This window comes from Gracilinanus agilis, chromosome 5 (assembly GCF_016433145.1).
Source record: "Gracilinanus agilis isolate LMUSP501 chromosome 5, AgileGrace, whole genome shotgun sequence".
Taxonomy (NCBI): domain Eukaryota; kingdom Metazoa; phylum Chordata; class Mammalia; order Didelphimorphia; family Didelphidae; genus Gracilinanus; species Gracilinanus agilis.
Window position 1 is genome coordinate 206,398,165 of NC_058134.1, and position 16,004 is coordinate 206,414,168.

General features: G+C 35.5%; 1 protein-coding gene across 2 annotated transcripts in view; it reads left to right on the forward strand.

Annotated features, from left to right (window-relative positions):
• WNK1 (WNK lysine deficient protein kinase 1) overlaps positions 1 to 16,004 on the forward strand; it is a 168,635-nt gene that overhangs the window by 99,786 nt on the left and 52,845 nt on the right. For both annotated transcript variants that reach the window (XM_044678808.1, XM_044678807.1), the window contains exon 5: positions 14,298 to 14,386. In XM_044678808.1, coding sequence (XP_044534743.1) covers positions 14,298 to 14,386 — 89 coding nt within the window. The remainder of the gene's footprint in view (positions 1 to 14,297; positions 14,387 to 16,004) is intronic.

Below are 16,004 nucleotides of genomic sequence, written 5' to 3' on the forward strand. Positions count from 1 at the left end.
AGAGAGAGAGAGAGAGAGAGAGAGAGAGAGAGAGAGAGAGAGAGAGAGAGAGAGAGAGAGAAAGAGAAACAGAGAAGTTAAACTTGATGACCTGTAGAGAGGTCCTTTTCAGCTCTGGATCTATGATTCTTTTCAGTTTCCTTTGATACATGAGTGAATAAACAACAAACAAAGGACAAAAAGAATGAAGGAAAAACCAGTTACTGTGTCCTCTAAGTATGGGAAATAAAAAGCAAGACAGTCTCTGCTCCTCAGGAATTCATCCACTAATAGGAGAAGATAACAAAGTATAGCTCTAGAACCTGTGTAAAAGTCTAGAATTCATAAGGGTATAAATGGCAAATTAGAGGCTCTAGGGTTATAGAATTACAATAACATTGCCTGGAGGCTGCAAGGCATAAAATCAGGGCAGGTGACAAGGCCTGGAGGACCTTAAAAAGTAGTGGCAAGGCAGGTGGTAATGCCTGGTGGTCCCCTCTCTCCTCAGAAGTAATGGAGTTGTTCACTCCGATCTCAATTCATGTCCTGTGAACAGTCAAACAGCAGAAGCAACTGGGGAAGGCAAGTTGTTAGAGTACCTCTAGTGGGGATGGTCCTCCTGGAGCAATTGTGGGTTCATCTTCATATCACACCCACTAACTTGCTGTATACTTCAAGGTCTCTTCTAGGTCATCTTTTCTTTCTCCAGTCATTCATTCATTTAGTGATCTCATCAGCTCCTGTGGGTTGAATTATCTAGTTAGATAATTCCTAGATTGTATACATATCTTAAACATTTCAAATGCAGTATGTTCAAATTAGAACTTATTATCTTCCTCCCAGTGCTCCCTATTACTGTCCAGACCCCACCATCTTTCTGGTCATTCAGGTTTAGGTATCATCCTTGACTCCTCACTATTACCTCTAATTTCCAGTCAATTTGCTAATAAGTCTAATTGTTTCTTTTACCATGTCATCTCTCATATATGCCCCTAACCCTCTATTCATAACCAGTTCAAGTCCCCCATTACTTCTTGCCTTAGACTATTACAGTAGTCTTCTAATTGGTGTCTCTGCTTCCTAACTCTCCACATCCCAATCCATTTCACAAAGAGATTTTCCTAACGGGTAGGCCTTGAACAGAAGCCTCAGTGGCTCCTTATTACCTCTAGAAAATATATACTCCTCTATGGAATGTCCCAAAGTCTCAGTACAGTTTTATCTTATACATAGTTGTTATTGTATATAGCTCCTCCATTAGAATATAAGCTTTTTTTTAAAATAATTTTTATTTTTTAGAAACGTTATCATGGTTACATGATTCTTTCCCCTTCACCCCTTGACCTCTTCCCCATAGCCGATGTGCATTTCCACTGGTTTTAACATGTGTCATCAATCAAGACTTATTTCCAAATTGTTGATAGTTGCATTGATGTGGTAGATTCAAGTCTACATCCCCAATCATGTCCACCTCAACCCATGTGTTCAAGCAGTTGCTTTTCTTCTGTGTTTCCACTCCTGTAGTTCTTCCTCTGAATGTGGGTAGCGTTCTTTACCATAAATCCCTCAGAATTGTCCTGGGTCAGGGGCAGCTGGGTAGCTCAGTGGATTGAGAGCCAGGCCTAGAGACGGGAGGTCCTAGGTCAAATCTGGCCTCAGATACTTCCCAGCTGTGTGACCCTGGGCAAGTCACTTGACCCCCATTGCCTACCCTTACCACTCTTCCACCTATAAGTCAATACACAGAAGTTAAGGGTATAAAAATAAAAATAAAAAAAAAAGAATTGTCCTGGGTCACTGCATTGCTGCTAGTACAGAAGTCCATTACATTCTATTTTACCACAGTGTATTGGTCTCTATGTAAAAAAATGTTTTTATCCTCACAATAACCCTGGGAGAGTAGGCTCTATTATTATCCCCTTTTTACAGATGAAGAAGCTAAAGCAGATAGAGGTTAAATTAAATGACTTATCAAGACTCACATAACTAGTAAGTGTCATGAGACTGCATTTGAATTCAATTCTTCCAAACTCCCAAGTCCAGCACTATCCACTATCCACTAAACCTAGCTGCCTTTAGTATCTCTGATGCTTAGCAAAGTTCCTAGCAGTTGTTGTTCAGTGGTTTTCAGTCATGTTCTGCTCTTCTTGACCCCATTTATGGTTTTCTTGTCAAAGAGTGGTTTAACATTTCCTTTTCCAGCTCATTTTCCAGATGAGAAAAATGAGGCAAAGAGAGCTAAGTGATTTGCCATGGGTCACACAGCTTGGAAGTGTCTAAGGCCAGACCTGAACTCAGGAAGAGTCTTCCTAACTCCAGGCCCAGCACTATGCATTGTGCTACCTATAATGGCAGTTACTAAGTGTTTAATATGCTTCTTGATTGATTAATAGATTTTCTTCATTGTAAAACAAGGATAATACTTGTATTAATTCAAGGTAGCTGTTAGGAAAATGGTCTGAAAATTTTAGAGGACTATATAAATGAAGTACTACCAATGATTTTGTCATATCATTACATACATCGTTTTTAGCTTTTCCCTAAAGACTCAGAACTGAAATGGAAGCTTTCACATTTTCCAATTTAATACAAAATTTAGTGTCAAAGCAGTAGCTTCAGTCACTTAGGGAAGCACAAGCTCTGCTCTTCATATTCATGTGAAAACTATTCTTTTTCTTATGTGAAGCTTTAAAAATTGACTGGGGACCAAGAATCCTGACATACAAGTCCATTGTGCTATGCTAGAAATAGATCTACGTGGTGGCCCTTCCTTTTATAGTGTGCATAATATATAAAGGACACGATCACTACAAAATGTATGTGTTTCAGGTGTAAGGCACTTTTCCAACCTTGTTTTGTTCCAAATGAAACCAGTAACATTCAGCAGCCTAGTTATTAAAAAATGTTTTTGTGTGTAAAGATTAGTATTAAATTCAGATATTAAATGCAGTAAGCAAATAAAAATCAGACTTTAGAAATGTTGTTATTAATCTAACAGTAATAGGTCAAAGCAAGGATTTGGAGTAAGAGAGAAATTCCCTTTTTTGTTTTGAACTTTGGCCTTTGTTTTCAGACCTCAACTCCTTTCTTGGGACAATAAGACCAAGGCATCTGACTTAAAGAACTCAGTTGGTTAAAGAAGAGCTTTTAGCCAGTAACAGTGGCTTAAGCCAAGTGTAAGCCAATCAACTTTGAAAAACTATTTCAAAAACTGTGTATTTTATTTTTAATCTTCAGCTACCTGCCTCACCTCCTAACACAGACTTTGGGAATGATTCAGTAAAAGTGATGGGGGATGTTTTCTTTGTGACCTATTGTTGCTTCTAGAAGAATCCCTTAAAACACAATCAGTTGTGTTGCTTTTATATATGAAGAATAGCACTTTTTGAAGTTTCAGAAGCACATGAGTAATGAGCCTTGTTATGTTATGGGAATCATGAGACCAACTAATTTCCTATAACAGTATTATTACTTAGCAAGGTTTCATAGGGAAATTGGAGGAGGCTTGTTTTCCATCAGGATCATAGGGTCTGTTCAAATTCCTGTAAACTAATGGTTCATACCAGCAAGTATCTGGCTGAATCCAGCCCCTTAACAACCCAGCAAGAAATGTGGAGATCTTAATTACTTTGTTTGTGTAATTTGACTTTGTCACTAATTCCATTAGGCCCTAGATTTCAAGGTCTGAATGTTCTCTCTGAGGGGGAAAAAGAGGATTAAAGCAGTTAAGGTAAAATTCCTTTTAGTTTTTGCATAGCCAAGTGTATAATTCACCCTGCTCTTTTACAGAAACATTGAAGCTGATCTCTGATTAGATAAGGGCTTAAAGAGTTGGTGAAAACTTGGTAATTTCTTTAATAACCTCGAATTGTTTGTACTGTCTCAGATCCAGATTCATTGGAAGAAGCTACAATAATAATTAATAAAGGAATAGACTATAAGTTGTATTCTTCTGGATGATAGAGCTTTAACTATATTTAAAAGAAATCATTCCATTTTTAATTTTTGTATGTTAGAGGTAAAATCTTTTTCTCCTTGTTGAGTTAAGAAATATAATTATATAAATCAATTAATATAATATGTAGAGTACCCTTTTTTCTTAACCATATAGTAATGGGCTAGAATGCCAACTTATGTAGACTTTGGAGTCTCCCCTTGTCTCTTTATAACATATTCAATGCAACATATATTGAAAATTTTCCAGTAGTGTAATAAACTCTTTTAAGTCATAATTTTGCCCAGTTCCGTGTAACAGACAGCTAGTTTGCATTAAGAAAGTAAAAGGAACCCTGTCGATTGACTAGAATCTAACTGAGAAGTATTTTATTGTAGGCACCTTTTAAAGGTATTTATTATAGAGCTCTGTTCCATTAGTGAATATAAAATTATTTAAGTTGGAGACAAGAACTACATGTAAGTTGTTTCTTAGATCCATATGAACTCTGAATTATTATTAGCAAATCTAATTTTTACAGGTAACTCTTAAAAGTATAAATTACAGAGCCAGTGCTAATTTGCATTGGTAGAAGTTACTTCCCATTCAGTGAAATCATAGGTCTGATAGGAACAAACAGAAAACCCTAGATTTTATTTTTTTGGAATATGATTAGACCCTTATTCCATATTTCATTAGATAACATTAAATAGAGGAACAGAGATTGGACTTGTGATTTCATTGGAACAATGACTTCCAAGTAAAGAAGCTCACTTCCCTCTCTCAATGCAGATTGTCACTTGCTTTTTAACATATAATCTTATAGGGTTCCTTAGAACTCTTGGAGGTCAAGGGCAGCTATGTGGTTCAGTGGATTGAAAGCCAGCTCTAGAGAGAGGAGGTCCTGGGTTCAAACCTGGCCTTAGCCACTTCCTGGTTGTGTCACACACACACACACACACACACACACACACTCACACTCACACTCACACTCACACTCACACTCGTGTGTCTTCTGTCTTAAAACCCTTAAAAACCAATACTTAGTATTGATTCTAAGATGGAAGATAAGGATTTTTTTTTAGGTGGAAAAAAACTGATCAGAGGTTAGGTTAAGTGACTTGCCCAGTACTTGAATCCAGGTCTTTTTTAACCTCAAAGCCTACTCTCAATCTATTGCTTCAACGATAAAAGGAAGAAAGAGATTATAACAGATGAGTGAAATATACTTCATATTTCTGTTATAATTACTTGTTTCTGTTCAATATTAGCTAAGATAATATTACTTTCTGCTATACCAGGTTTATTAATACTATGAAAAAAGCCCAAAATGGAAGAGTAGCTGTCTTGGCATTGTGCTGTCCATCCTCATCATCAAACATTTACTGAGTACCTGTGGGAGCATTCTAGTAGGTGCTGGTGATCAAGAGAGACACAGGCCATGGTCCCTGTCCTCAAGGTTATGCTTGGACAATCTAATTAGGCATATATGCAATAGCATATTCTAAGTGCCAAATGAATTATACAGATAGTAAATCAGACAGGAATTCAGAGTCACTGAAACCTAGGTAAGTTGAGGAAGGTCTTAGAGTGTTTATATGACTTGAATTAAGCCTTAAAGGAAGCATAAGACCAGGATGAGGCAAAAAGGAGTGGAAGCAGTCTTTAAAGAGAACAGCTTAAACAAAGGCAGAATTGAAAGTGTGAATGTTATGATTGAAGAGAAATTAATAGACTTGTTTATCCGAAAGATTCTTGTTTAAAAAGAATTCTTATTACTAGAGAAGATAAAGAGGGATAAATAGGTATCAAATTGTAGAAGATTTTTGTTCTAAGCTAAGCAAATTTCCCCAACATATCTCCTCTGTCCAACTCTGCAGTCTAGCAACACTGACCTTCTTGCTATTTCCTTTGCTTAGAACTTTTTACTTCTTCATCTCCACCTCTTAAAGTCCCATCTTCTTTGGGAAAGCCTTTCCTGATCTCCATTAATGCCAGTGCCTTCCCTCTGCTGAATATCTCCAGTTTATGTTGTATATGTCTTTTTTTGTACATAGTTCTTTGCATGTTTCTCCTCATTTTACTGTAAGCTCCTTGAGAGCAAAGTGATATTCTAAATTTTTTTGTATCACCAGCACTTACTACGGGATAACTAAAGTATAGGCCCTTGCTAAATGCTTAGTGACTTGACTAATTTTTAAAAATGCTTGTTTCCAGTCACCAAGACTTTTTTTTTTTAAACCCTTAACTTCTATCTTGGAGTCAATACTGTGTATTGGCTCCAAGGCAGAAGATTAGAAAGGACTAGGCAATGGGGGTCAAGTGACTTGCCCAGGGTCACACAGCTAGAAAGTGTCTGAGGTCAGATTTGAACCCAGGATCTCCCATCTCTAGGCCTGGCTCTCAATCCACTGAGCTACCCAGCTGCCCCCCAAGACTTTTACTATTATAGGGTTTGTAGAATGCGTTGGACTAGATAATTATAGAAGTCCCTTCTAACTATTCATTTTAGTTTCTTCATCTTTAAAATGAATAATAATAATAATAGCATCTACCTTCCAAGGTTGTTGTCAGGATCAAATGATATTATATTTGTAAAGCATTTAACATAGTGCCTGGCAAATAGGACCTATATAAATGTTAGCTGCTATCATTATCATTATTATTGTTATTACCTTGGAGGCAACTAGATGGCACAGTGTTTATTGTGTGGGGCCTGGAGTTGAGAAGACCTGAATTCAAATTCAACTTCAGATACTTGCTAGCAATATGACCCTGGACAAGTTACTTAACCTTGTTTACATCAGTTTCTCATGTATAAAATGAGCTGGAGAAGGAAATGGCAAACTACTCCAGTATCTTTGCTATGAAAATTCAAAATGGGGTCACAAGGAGTTGGAGATGACTGAGAAGACTGAATAACATTGTTACTACCTTTTACTTCCATTTTGACCACTAAATCCCTTTTTGTCTCTTCAGATTGTTTTCAGTTAAATGGATTTCTAGTTTTATGTACATTTTAGTCTTCGAGATAATTATCTTTATGAACCAGGGGGCTGGTCCTGTGGATTAGGAGGTGGAGTTTTGAGTAAATAAATATCTCATTTTACCAGCCCTCTGGAACTTTTACTATTGGAGGAGGAGCAGTAAAGTAGAATAGATTACTTGTTGCTTAGCATGTAATACTGTTCTTGGGCCTAAAAGAGAACAACCAGATTTCAAAGCAGAGCAAACTGATGTGTGAGAGTTGGGGAAGTATGGCTAATGTTAAACCAGAAACTGTGCTTCATTCCAACTTAGAAATCTGCCTTCCATGTGCTGTGGGTTAATTTAGTCTTGTCTTAATAGACTACTAAGAGATTTATTGTTCACATATCCCCACCCTATTCTCTTCTGTAACTACAAGGTATCTTTCCTACCTTGTCTTTTCTGATGGATTTTACAAAGAGAGATTTTTGCTCGGTGTTGGTCATCCTTAATTCCCATTGCTGCTGCTGCTCTCAAAAGGATTGTGCAAATGAGGTGGGTAAAGGCATATTTGCAGCAATTTCAGAATGTGCTTAAAGTTCTGTTGAATTTATGGGATTTTGCCTGCCTTAAAAAATTAATACAATTTTGTTAAACTTTCCGACTTGATTCCTGTTTAAAAAAATTGCTGATTGATGTTTCTTAATAGGAAAAGTCCCTGGGTACAATTGGTAGACAAAAACAACAAAGCTAAGCAAATATTTGAAGTAGTTTCTTACGTGTATTTTGTGTAGGGAGGCAGCGGGGTTCTTAATTCTGAATGGTCAAGAAAATGTGTTGTGTTTTTTTCCCCAACAAGATAAAGTTAAAACTATTGGGATAACAGATTTGAACTTGACCAAGTAAATGAGACTGAAAATTCTAGGAATTGGAAGATTAAGCCATTTGGAGGTCATCTGTTAGGAAGAACTTTTGTTTTTCTAGTTGGTAATTTTGAGTCTGCATGAGATGCTTTGCCCAAAGGGCCTTAAGTGCATGGAATACAAAGCAAAGTGAGTCAATTTTTTATCCAAATAAAAGTAGCACAAGTAAATGTTTATATTCATGTGTTAGCTCTTGATTTTTCTACCAGCAAACCTTGAGCAATTGAAATTACTTAGAATTGTACTTTATAATGCTTAATGTATGTGACCCTTTCCCAAGGGAATCCAGAATGCATATATTAAAGTAGGGGCCGCATCATTTTAAAACGTGAGATTTAGCTAAACATATAGAAGTACATAACTTTGATTAATGTGGGAAAATCTCGGTTGCTACCTGAGTTTTTGTACCAAAGAACATAGGTAAAAAAATTACCCAATATGAACCTGAAGTACTGAATTGGCAGAGTTTTAGAATGGGTAGATTAGGATGCTTAACAGAGATTTGGGGGGGGGGTTGTAAATTTGGAGGCTGGGCTGCTTTATGTAGGATTGCTCTCTTTATCCAACTTAAATTCTATCCTTTTTTATAAAAGTGCTTACATTTCTGTAAGAAGATCTTATTGCCCATACTGGCCTCTAGATAGAATAAGGTTGTTTGGGGGGGATACTCTCTGTTAAGAGATGTTGCATTAATTTTTCATCAAATTAGCTAATTCAAAACTGTTAGTCATAGTCACTTTTCATTTTAGAAGTGATTACTGGTAGATTAATCCAGACAGTTTGTTCTTGAAAATTCAGCAAAGCTTCATTGTTGTGCATCTAGAACCACAAATTTGGTATGATTGGTGCCTCTTCACTAATAAGACATTAAGTTCTTAAGAGATTGTGAGTGGTTCAGTAGAGTTTATATCAAATCACCTCCAATTTTGGCTTTCACCTGAACTTTCATAGTAGTTTCTAATAGTTGACATGTCAAATTCAATGGATTTTTTTCCATAATCTGCTTGGATTTTTTCTATTATGATGCTCTTCAATATACATTCTATATGTTTTTGCTGCTCAATAAATGTTTTAAAAGCAACAAGATTACTGCATTAAATATTTGGGTAGAATGGACCTCCTAATGTGACTTACTAATATAGTTTATTTAGTTACCATCTATTTCTGCTATATAATCCTTTGTATTTAAGTATATTATTGTAAGTAGTCTTAATCTCTTTGATTTTGCATACTTAAGTATCTGAGCTATTTGGCTAATAAGGTGTGTCTTAAAAAGTTTATTGGCATCTATAGAGTAACTTTTTTTTAACCCTTACTTTTTGTTTTAGAATCAATACCAAGTATCATTTCCAAGGCAGAAGAGCAGTAAGGGCTGGGCAATTGGGGTTAAGTGACTTGCCCGGGGTAACACAGTTTAGGCAGTGTCCAGTGAACCAAGGACCTCTCTTCTCAAGGGCTGGCTTTCTATTCACAAAGCCACCTAGCTGTCCCTACCTTTAGAATATTTTGAAAACAACAATAATGTCTACGTATGCTATGGAACTTTATAATTTTCATTTCTAGAAGCAAAGCAGAACAACCTAATGAATTCAAACATAGATTGTGATTCAGCCCTTAATTTTTACTATGTGACCTTGAATATTTTACACTATTTGCCTATTTTTAAAGTTAAAGTGTTCTTAACCTCATTTGAGAAGGACAGGATTGAGGAAAGTATATCTGCTTTTTCTATACTTAACTATTTGAGAGGAATATGGTTTTGTCAGTATGGGTGTTTCTCTTCACCATTATAGGCGGCAACTCCTCTATAACTTAATATTTGGTTGTCTTACTGCACTTACTTAGACTGATTTTTAGTTGACAGTTATAATAGAGTTGATGAAGAGTAGACGAATCTTTATTAATTTGGTAGTACCTTTAAAAGTTTGTCCTCTGATAAGAGACTTTGAAATCCCAAGCTTGCATTCATGTCCCAATGGAGAAAAGATGCACATAGTTTGAGTATTGACTTATGAACTTGGAAATAAGTAACCTTTGAATTCTAGTCGCTGTTTTCACCAATTTTTATTGTTTAGTCCATCTGACTTCATGACTCAATCTGTGGTTTTCTTGGCAAAGATTTTAGACTAGTTTGCTATTTCCTTCTCCAACTCATTGTTATAAATGAGGAAACTGAGGCAAATGGGATTAAGTGAATTGCCCAGGGTCACACAGCTAGTAAGTGTCTGTGTCTGAGGCCAAATTTGAACTCAGGAAATTGAATCTGATTCTAGGCCCAGCACTCTATCCACTGTGCCACCTAGGTGCCCCGCACTTTTGTTTAGCTACTTTTCTTAACTCCATTGGGTGAAGGTAGTTTCCTTTCTCATACAGTCTGCTTAGCTACTATATTGAGTTTGCCATGGTTCATTTTACTTTTGGGAATTGTCAAGTTATGCCACTATAATATGTAGTTAAGGTTCAGTTTTCTTGTTTATGTATTGATAAGTCGGAACTATGAATCATTGAGAGCACTTTCGGCAATAAGTGGGAACTATCTTTCAGAGAAACAATATAAAAACTAACTGTGAACCAACACTTTCCCATATAACTCAGAAAGTGTTAGCATCAGTTTTTGTAGCGTTTTTTTCAGTACACTGAGATAAAGTCACATGTCAAAGCAACATTTGATGATGATCAATTTAATGGATATTTATTTGACTTTGGCTCCATTGTTTTGAGCTAGTTACATGTTATATAAATAAATATTAGTTGCCCAATTTTAAGTTTATTCTTACATCAAGAGACAAGTGAACTCAATTGATTTTTATATTGATATTTACTTCTAAACATGTTCTTTTTTTATATTCAAGACATTATCTTATATGGCTAAGATATGATTTGGGGCATCAGTCTACTTCCCCCACAACTAACTTATAAATCTGGGCCCCTCAAAAAAAGATAATTTAGCAAAAAGTAGGATTATCCCCATCTCTTCCCCCCCCCCCCCCAGCAACATTTTATTGTTTCTTGCTGCTGCTACTCAGTTTTTCCCCTTTTGGGAAAAAAAAGGGAAACAAAGGAATAGATAACTTGAAAAGCTAATGGGCATAAGCTATGTTAAGAAATATATAATGTCTAGAATTAGAGAGGTGGTAGAGACAATACAAGACTTTTAGACCACCCTTGGATTATTGTGGTCAGTTCTGCCTGTGTATTTTTAAAAGGGGCTAATGAATATTTGAAAGAGGGGACCAGAAAGGTGAATAATCCTTAAGTCAGCCCATTTGAAGATGAGTGAAAAAGATCTGGGTATGGTTAGACTGGGGAAAAAAAAGAAAATTCAAAAGAGTCATGTTAATCTGTGTTCAAGTATTCTAAGGGCTTTCATATGGAAGAGGGATTAAATTTGTTCTATTTAGCCTCAGGCAGCAAGAATAGACTAGATTATAGTAGCGTAATATATATGATAAACCCCAAAGACCCCAACTACTGGGTTAAAGACTCATTATTCAACAAAATCTGCTAGGACCCTGATGGCAAACCTATGGCAGGTGGTCACATGTGGCCACATACAGAGAAGTATGGGGCCACATGCCAAGGATGAAACATTTGCTTTAGTGTAGACACTTGATGCGGGAGGTCTGTAGGCCAAAACAACTGTCACTAAGCAGATAGGTTAAATAATTAGTTTTTGGTTTATTAATACAGTTATATATTACAATTATACATTTTTGTTATTTAAACTATAAATATTGGGAAATTATGGTGTTTTTTTCTCGAAGTGAAATACCATCTGAGTTATGCTTGGTTTTTTGGCCAATTTTGACACACCAAGCTCAAAAGGTTGCCCATCACTGTGCTAGGAAAACTTAAAAGCCATCTGGCAAAAAATAGTTTTAGACCAAAATTCCAAAACAGTAAACTGTAATAACTTCCAAATGATACAGACCTTAGATATAAAAGGTTATTTTAAAAACAAATGACATAGGGGCAGCGGGGTGGCTCAGTGGATTGAGAGCCAGGCCTAGAGACATCAAATCTAGCCTCAGGCACTTCCTAGCTGTGTGACCCCAGGCAAGTCACTTAACCCCTATTACCTATCCTTCACTGCTCTTCTGCCTTAGAATCAATACAGAGGATTAATTCTAAGACCAAAGGTAAGGGTTTAAAAAAAAGAGAGAGAAGCAAAGACATAGCTCTCACAAAAATAATACAATGGACAGTTTTCATTATGTGATATTGAAAAGTTTTTGCACAAACAATATAAGTATAATTCATATTAAAAAGGGAAACAGTTAATTGGAAAAAAGTCTTTATAAGAAGTTTCTTTGATAAAAGCCTGATTTAAATATACAAGAACATGAACTATTTCCTATAAATAGTGAAAGGATATGAAAATTAAAAAGAAAAGAAAAGCTGCTATCAACAACCATCTGAAAAAATTCTCCAAATGACTAATAAGGAGAGATGCAAATTAAAACAACTCTAAGGTTCCTCTGTATACCCAGATTGGTAAAGACAAGGGGAAAAAAAAGGAAAATAGCAGTTGTCAGAGGGACTGTGAGTGAACAAGCATATTAATGGACTATTAGTGGAGCTGTGAATTTATCCCACAGAAAAAGTCATTCCTAGTTATATATTCTCAAAATACTTTTCTTTTTTTATAAAGGAAAAGTAGTCATATGTGCTGCTAGATGCATAGCAGATAGAGTGCTGGGCCCAAAGTCAGGAATACTCATCTTTGTGAGTTCAGAATCAGCCTTAGATACTTTACTGTGTGACCTTGGACAAGTCACTTAACTATATTTGCCTCAGTTCCTTATCTGTAAAATAACCTGGAGAAGGAAATGTTAAGCCACTCCATTGTTTTTGTAAAAAAAAAAAACAAAAAAAACAAATGGAGTCCTGAAGGAATCAGATACTATTGAAGTGCCTAAGCAACAGAAAGTCATATGTGCAAAAGTATTCATAGCAGTACCTTTTGTTGAAGCAAAGAAGTGGCATCTGGGAAACATGAACAAATTATGTTCTATAAATGTAATGAATATTATTCTATTCTAAGAAATGATGAAAGGAATATTTTCAGAGAAACCTTCAGTCATATGAAATTAACAGGACCAGAAAAACAATGACCACAATAAAGAAAAATAACTTTGAAAGACTTAGGAACTTTGATTAATGCAATGAGCAATCATGATTCCAGAAGACTAATAATAAAGGATATTTCCCACCTTTTAACAGAAAGAAATACATTTTAAGATTTGGCCCATTGTATGGATTTCTTTTGTTTGACTATGATTTCTTGTTAGAAAAGAGGGTAGAGATTTTTGGTGGGAGAGAAATAAGAGAAAAGGTGGATAGTTGTAGTGATGTAAAAAAAGAAGAACGTGAACCTTTTTAAAATTCATAGAACAGAATGAAATTCAGAGGGGGACACAAATAAGCAAAAAGATTTTGTAACAAACATGTAGATTTTTATATGCTTGAAAAATACAAGCTATACAGAATGGAGGTTTATTACTTCATATATAATTTTTTTGTTTTTATTTATATGGAAAGATTGTGTTTATTGATATTAGTCAGGTTCAAAAATTTTAAAAATTAAAATTCTGAAAACAGACATTTGGTATATGTTGTAGAAAGGATTTATGTTCACATATAGGTTGGATCAGATGATTTTCTGATAATCCTTTCCAACCCAATTCTACATTTTCTATTCATTACTGAAATACTTTCCTAGAGATTACAAACTTGTCACCACTGATTTTTGTAAGTGTCCTTAGATCCCTGTATATTGAAATAGCTTGATGGTTTTTCTCTTAAAACAAGCTAAACAATGTATCCCTTTTAAGTGTGCATTTTATACACATCAAATATTTTTTTATTCTTCAGTCATTGTTTTGAACCTGACCCTAAATCGTGTAGCCTATGTGTTACTGAGTATTGTAATAGAATCCCCTTACTGTGCCTTCAAAATTGAACATGTAACTTCATGCCTACATATGGGTTAGCTATTCAAAATTAAATTCTCTGGTGACTAATGTGCTAGTAAACAAGGGTTGTACAAAATATGTTCCAACCAATGAGATGGTTTGTGCTCTTCTTCCCAATTACTTCCTTTACTGAAAGCACAAAAGATACTGTTAATACAGCTAGTCTTGAACTCTTCCATAGTCATATAGAGAGAATAGTGCCTCATCACAAGTGGGAAAATCTGCATGGCGGTAGGTGACCCTACTATCTTAACTGCATGACTGTTTTCTAGGGAAGAGCTGGAGTTGCAGCTACCCAGCTCTGACCCTGCGAGGCTTAACCCCTGCAGGCATATCAGAAGAAAGCCATGAAGGTACAATTTGACCTGTGTTTTCTCTTTCCAATGCCATAATTTACTTCTGAAGTAGACTTTTCTAAAGAAGGCAAGTTTGGGTCTTAAAAGGAAACCCAAAACAGCTAAGTTTATTTGTATGAAAAAACAAACTATTAGAAAGGTTATGTTTTGTGTACTTTTTCAGGGGGTGAAACCAGCCAGCTTTGACAAAGTTGCAATTCCTGAAGTAAAGGAAATTATTGAGGGATGCATACGCCAAAACAAAGATGAAAGGTAAGTGCATTTCTTTGGAAAGTAGGTGTTTGTATTATAGAAAGCCCAAAAAAATGTTTTGAGCTATCATGCCTAATGTCAAAAAAATATATTTCACATCATTTATCTGCTAGAGAAATTATTCATTGATATTTCAGATTCATTATTGAGTAACTTAGTTAATTATTATTCCTATCTATCACCACACAAATTGACACAACAAAATTCGATTATGCTCCGATTTACCATACCACTAAGGTATACCACAGGCCAAATTATGCCACCTACCTACCCCATTTCCCCTCTTCTCCCACTGTTGTACACCCCAAACCCCAACTATGACTACTAAATAGCTACTCAATAGTAGAAAGTTAATATCTTGCATTTTGGACATAAAGCAAAATTGAATTTCATCTCCCCAAAATAAATGTACAAAAGGACTATTTGTAAAGTTCAAGTCTGAATGTTTTATGAGGTTTTTAAGTTTCCCTTAAATTTTAAATTTTGATGGGCAAAATAACCTTTTTGGCTCTTTAAATCAAAATTTACAAGTCTTGAATCATTGCCACTGTGCCAGAACAAAAAGGAACAAAATATCGTTTCCTTTCATTTAAAAAAAAAAAAAAAAGGACTCTGCCTAAGGCTTAGGAGGAGTTCTAGCTTAGTCACTTGTACTGACAGAGGACTTTTCTCAGAGGAGTGGCAAATATATCTGCCATATGACTGACTCATCACCATTTGGGGTCTGGCTAAGATCCAGTGTCTGTTTTTGAGTCAGTTGAATTATTTGTGTATTGGTCTTGATCAGCCTAAGCCTGATAGTGGACCAGACATGACAAATTACATTTTAATTTTTATCTTTTTCTTTTGAAAATGCATTTTTATTAATAACTTGTTTTTGCATCACTAAATTTCTCCTAGTATCCCTTTGTCTCTCATTCTTAACCATCCTATGTAGAAAATTTTAAAAGAAAAAGAAGAATGGGGAGCAGGGTCGGAAAAACTAACCAATAAATCAAAGACAGCTGAATACATTTACAGTGTTCCACATTTATGAGCCCCCCCACCCCACCTCTGCAAAGGAGTGGGTTGGGAGTGTCTTCTCATACCTATTCTTTTGAACCAATGCTTGTTCTTTGTAATTTTGCAGCATTTATTTTGATTGATTTGTGGTGGTTCTTTTCATTTACATTGTTGTAGTCATTATATAATAATGTTTTATCTTTTTCATGAAGATTGAAGAGATCATATGGTATTCAATCTCTGTTCTCATATTCCAAGAGCTTCTAACATCAAGACCTTTCAAACTAAGAGTTTGTGTTCCAACTTTTTAAAAAGAGCTACTTACAGATAGAAAAGAGCTAAAAGAATGGATTCTTGATCTAATTTAAGGATTTTTTTATTCATTCCAAACTAAAAATAATGTCAACATATAATGTAATAATATTAGAATATGGGGCATAAGGGATATGAGCTATCAGTTAACTAAATATATGTCAGAGGCAGTTAGGTAGGACAAATGGATAGAGTGCTGGACCTGGAATCAGGAAAAACTGATTATAAATTCAGCCTCAGATCCTTATTGACTATGTGACCTGGGGCAAGTCACTTAACCTCTGTCTGCATCGGTTTGTAGAAT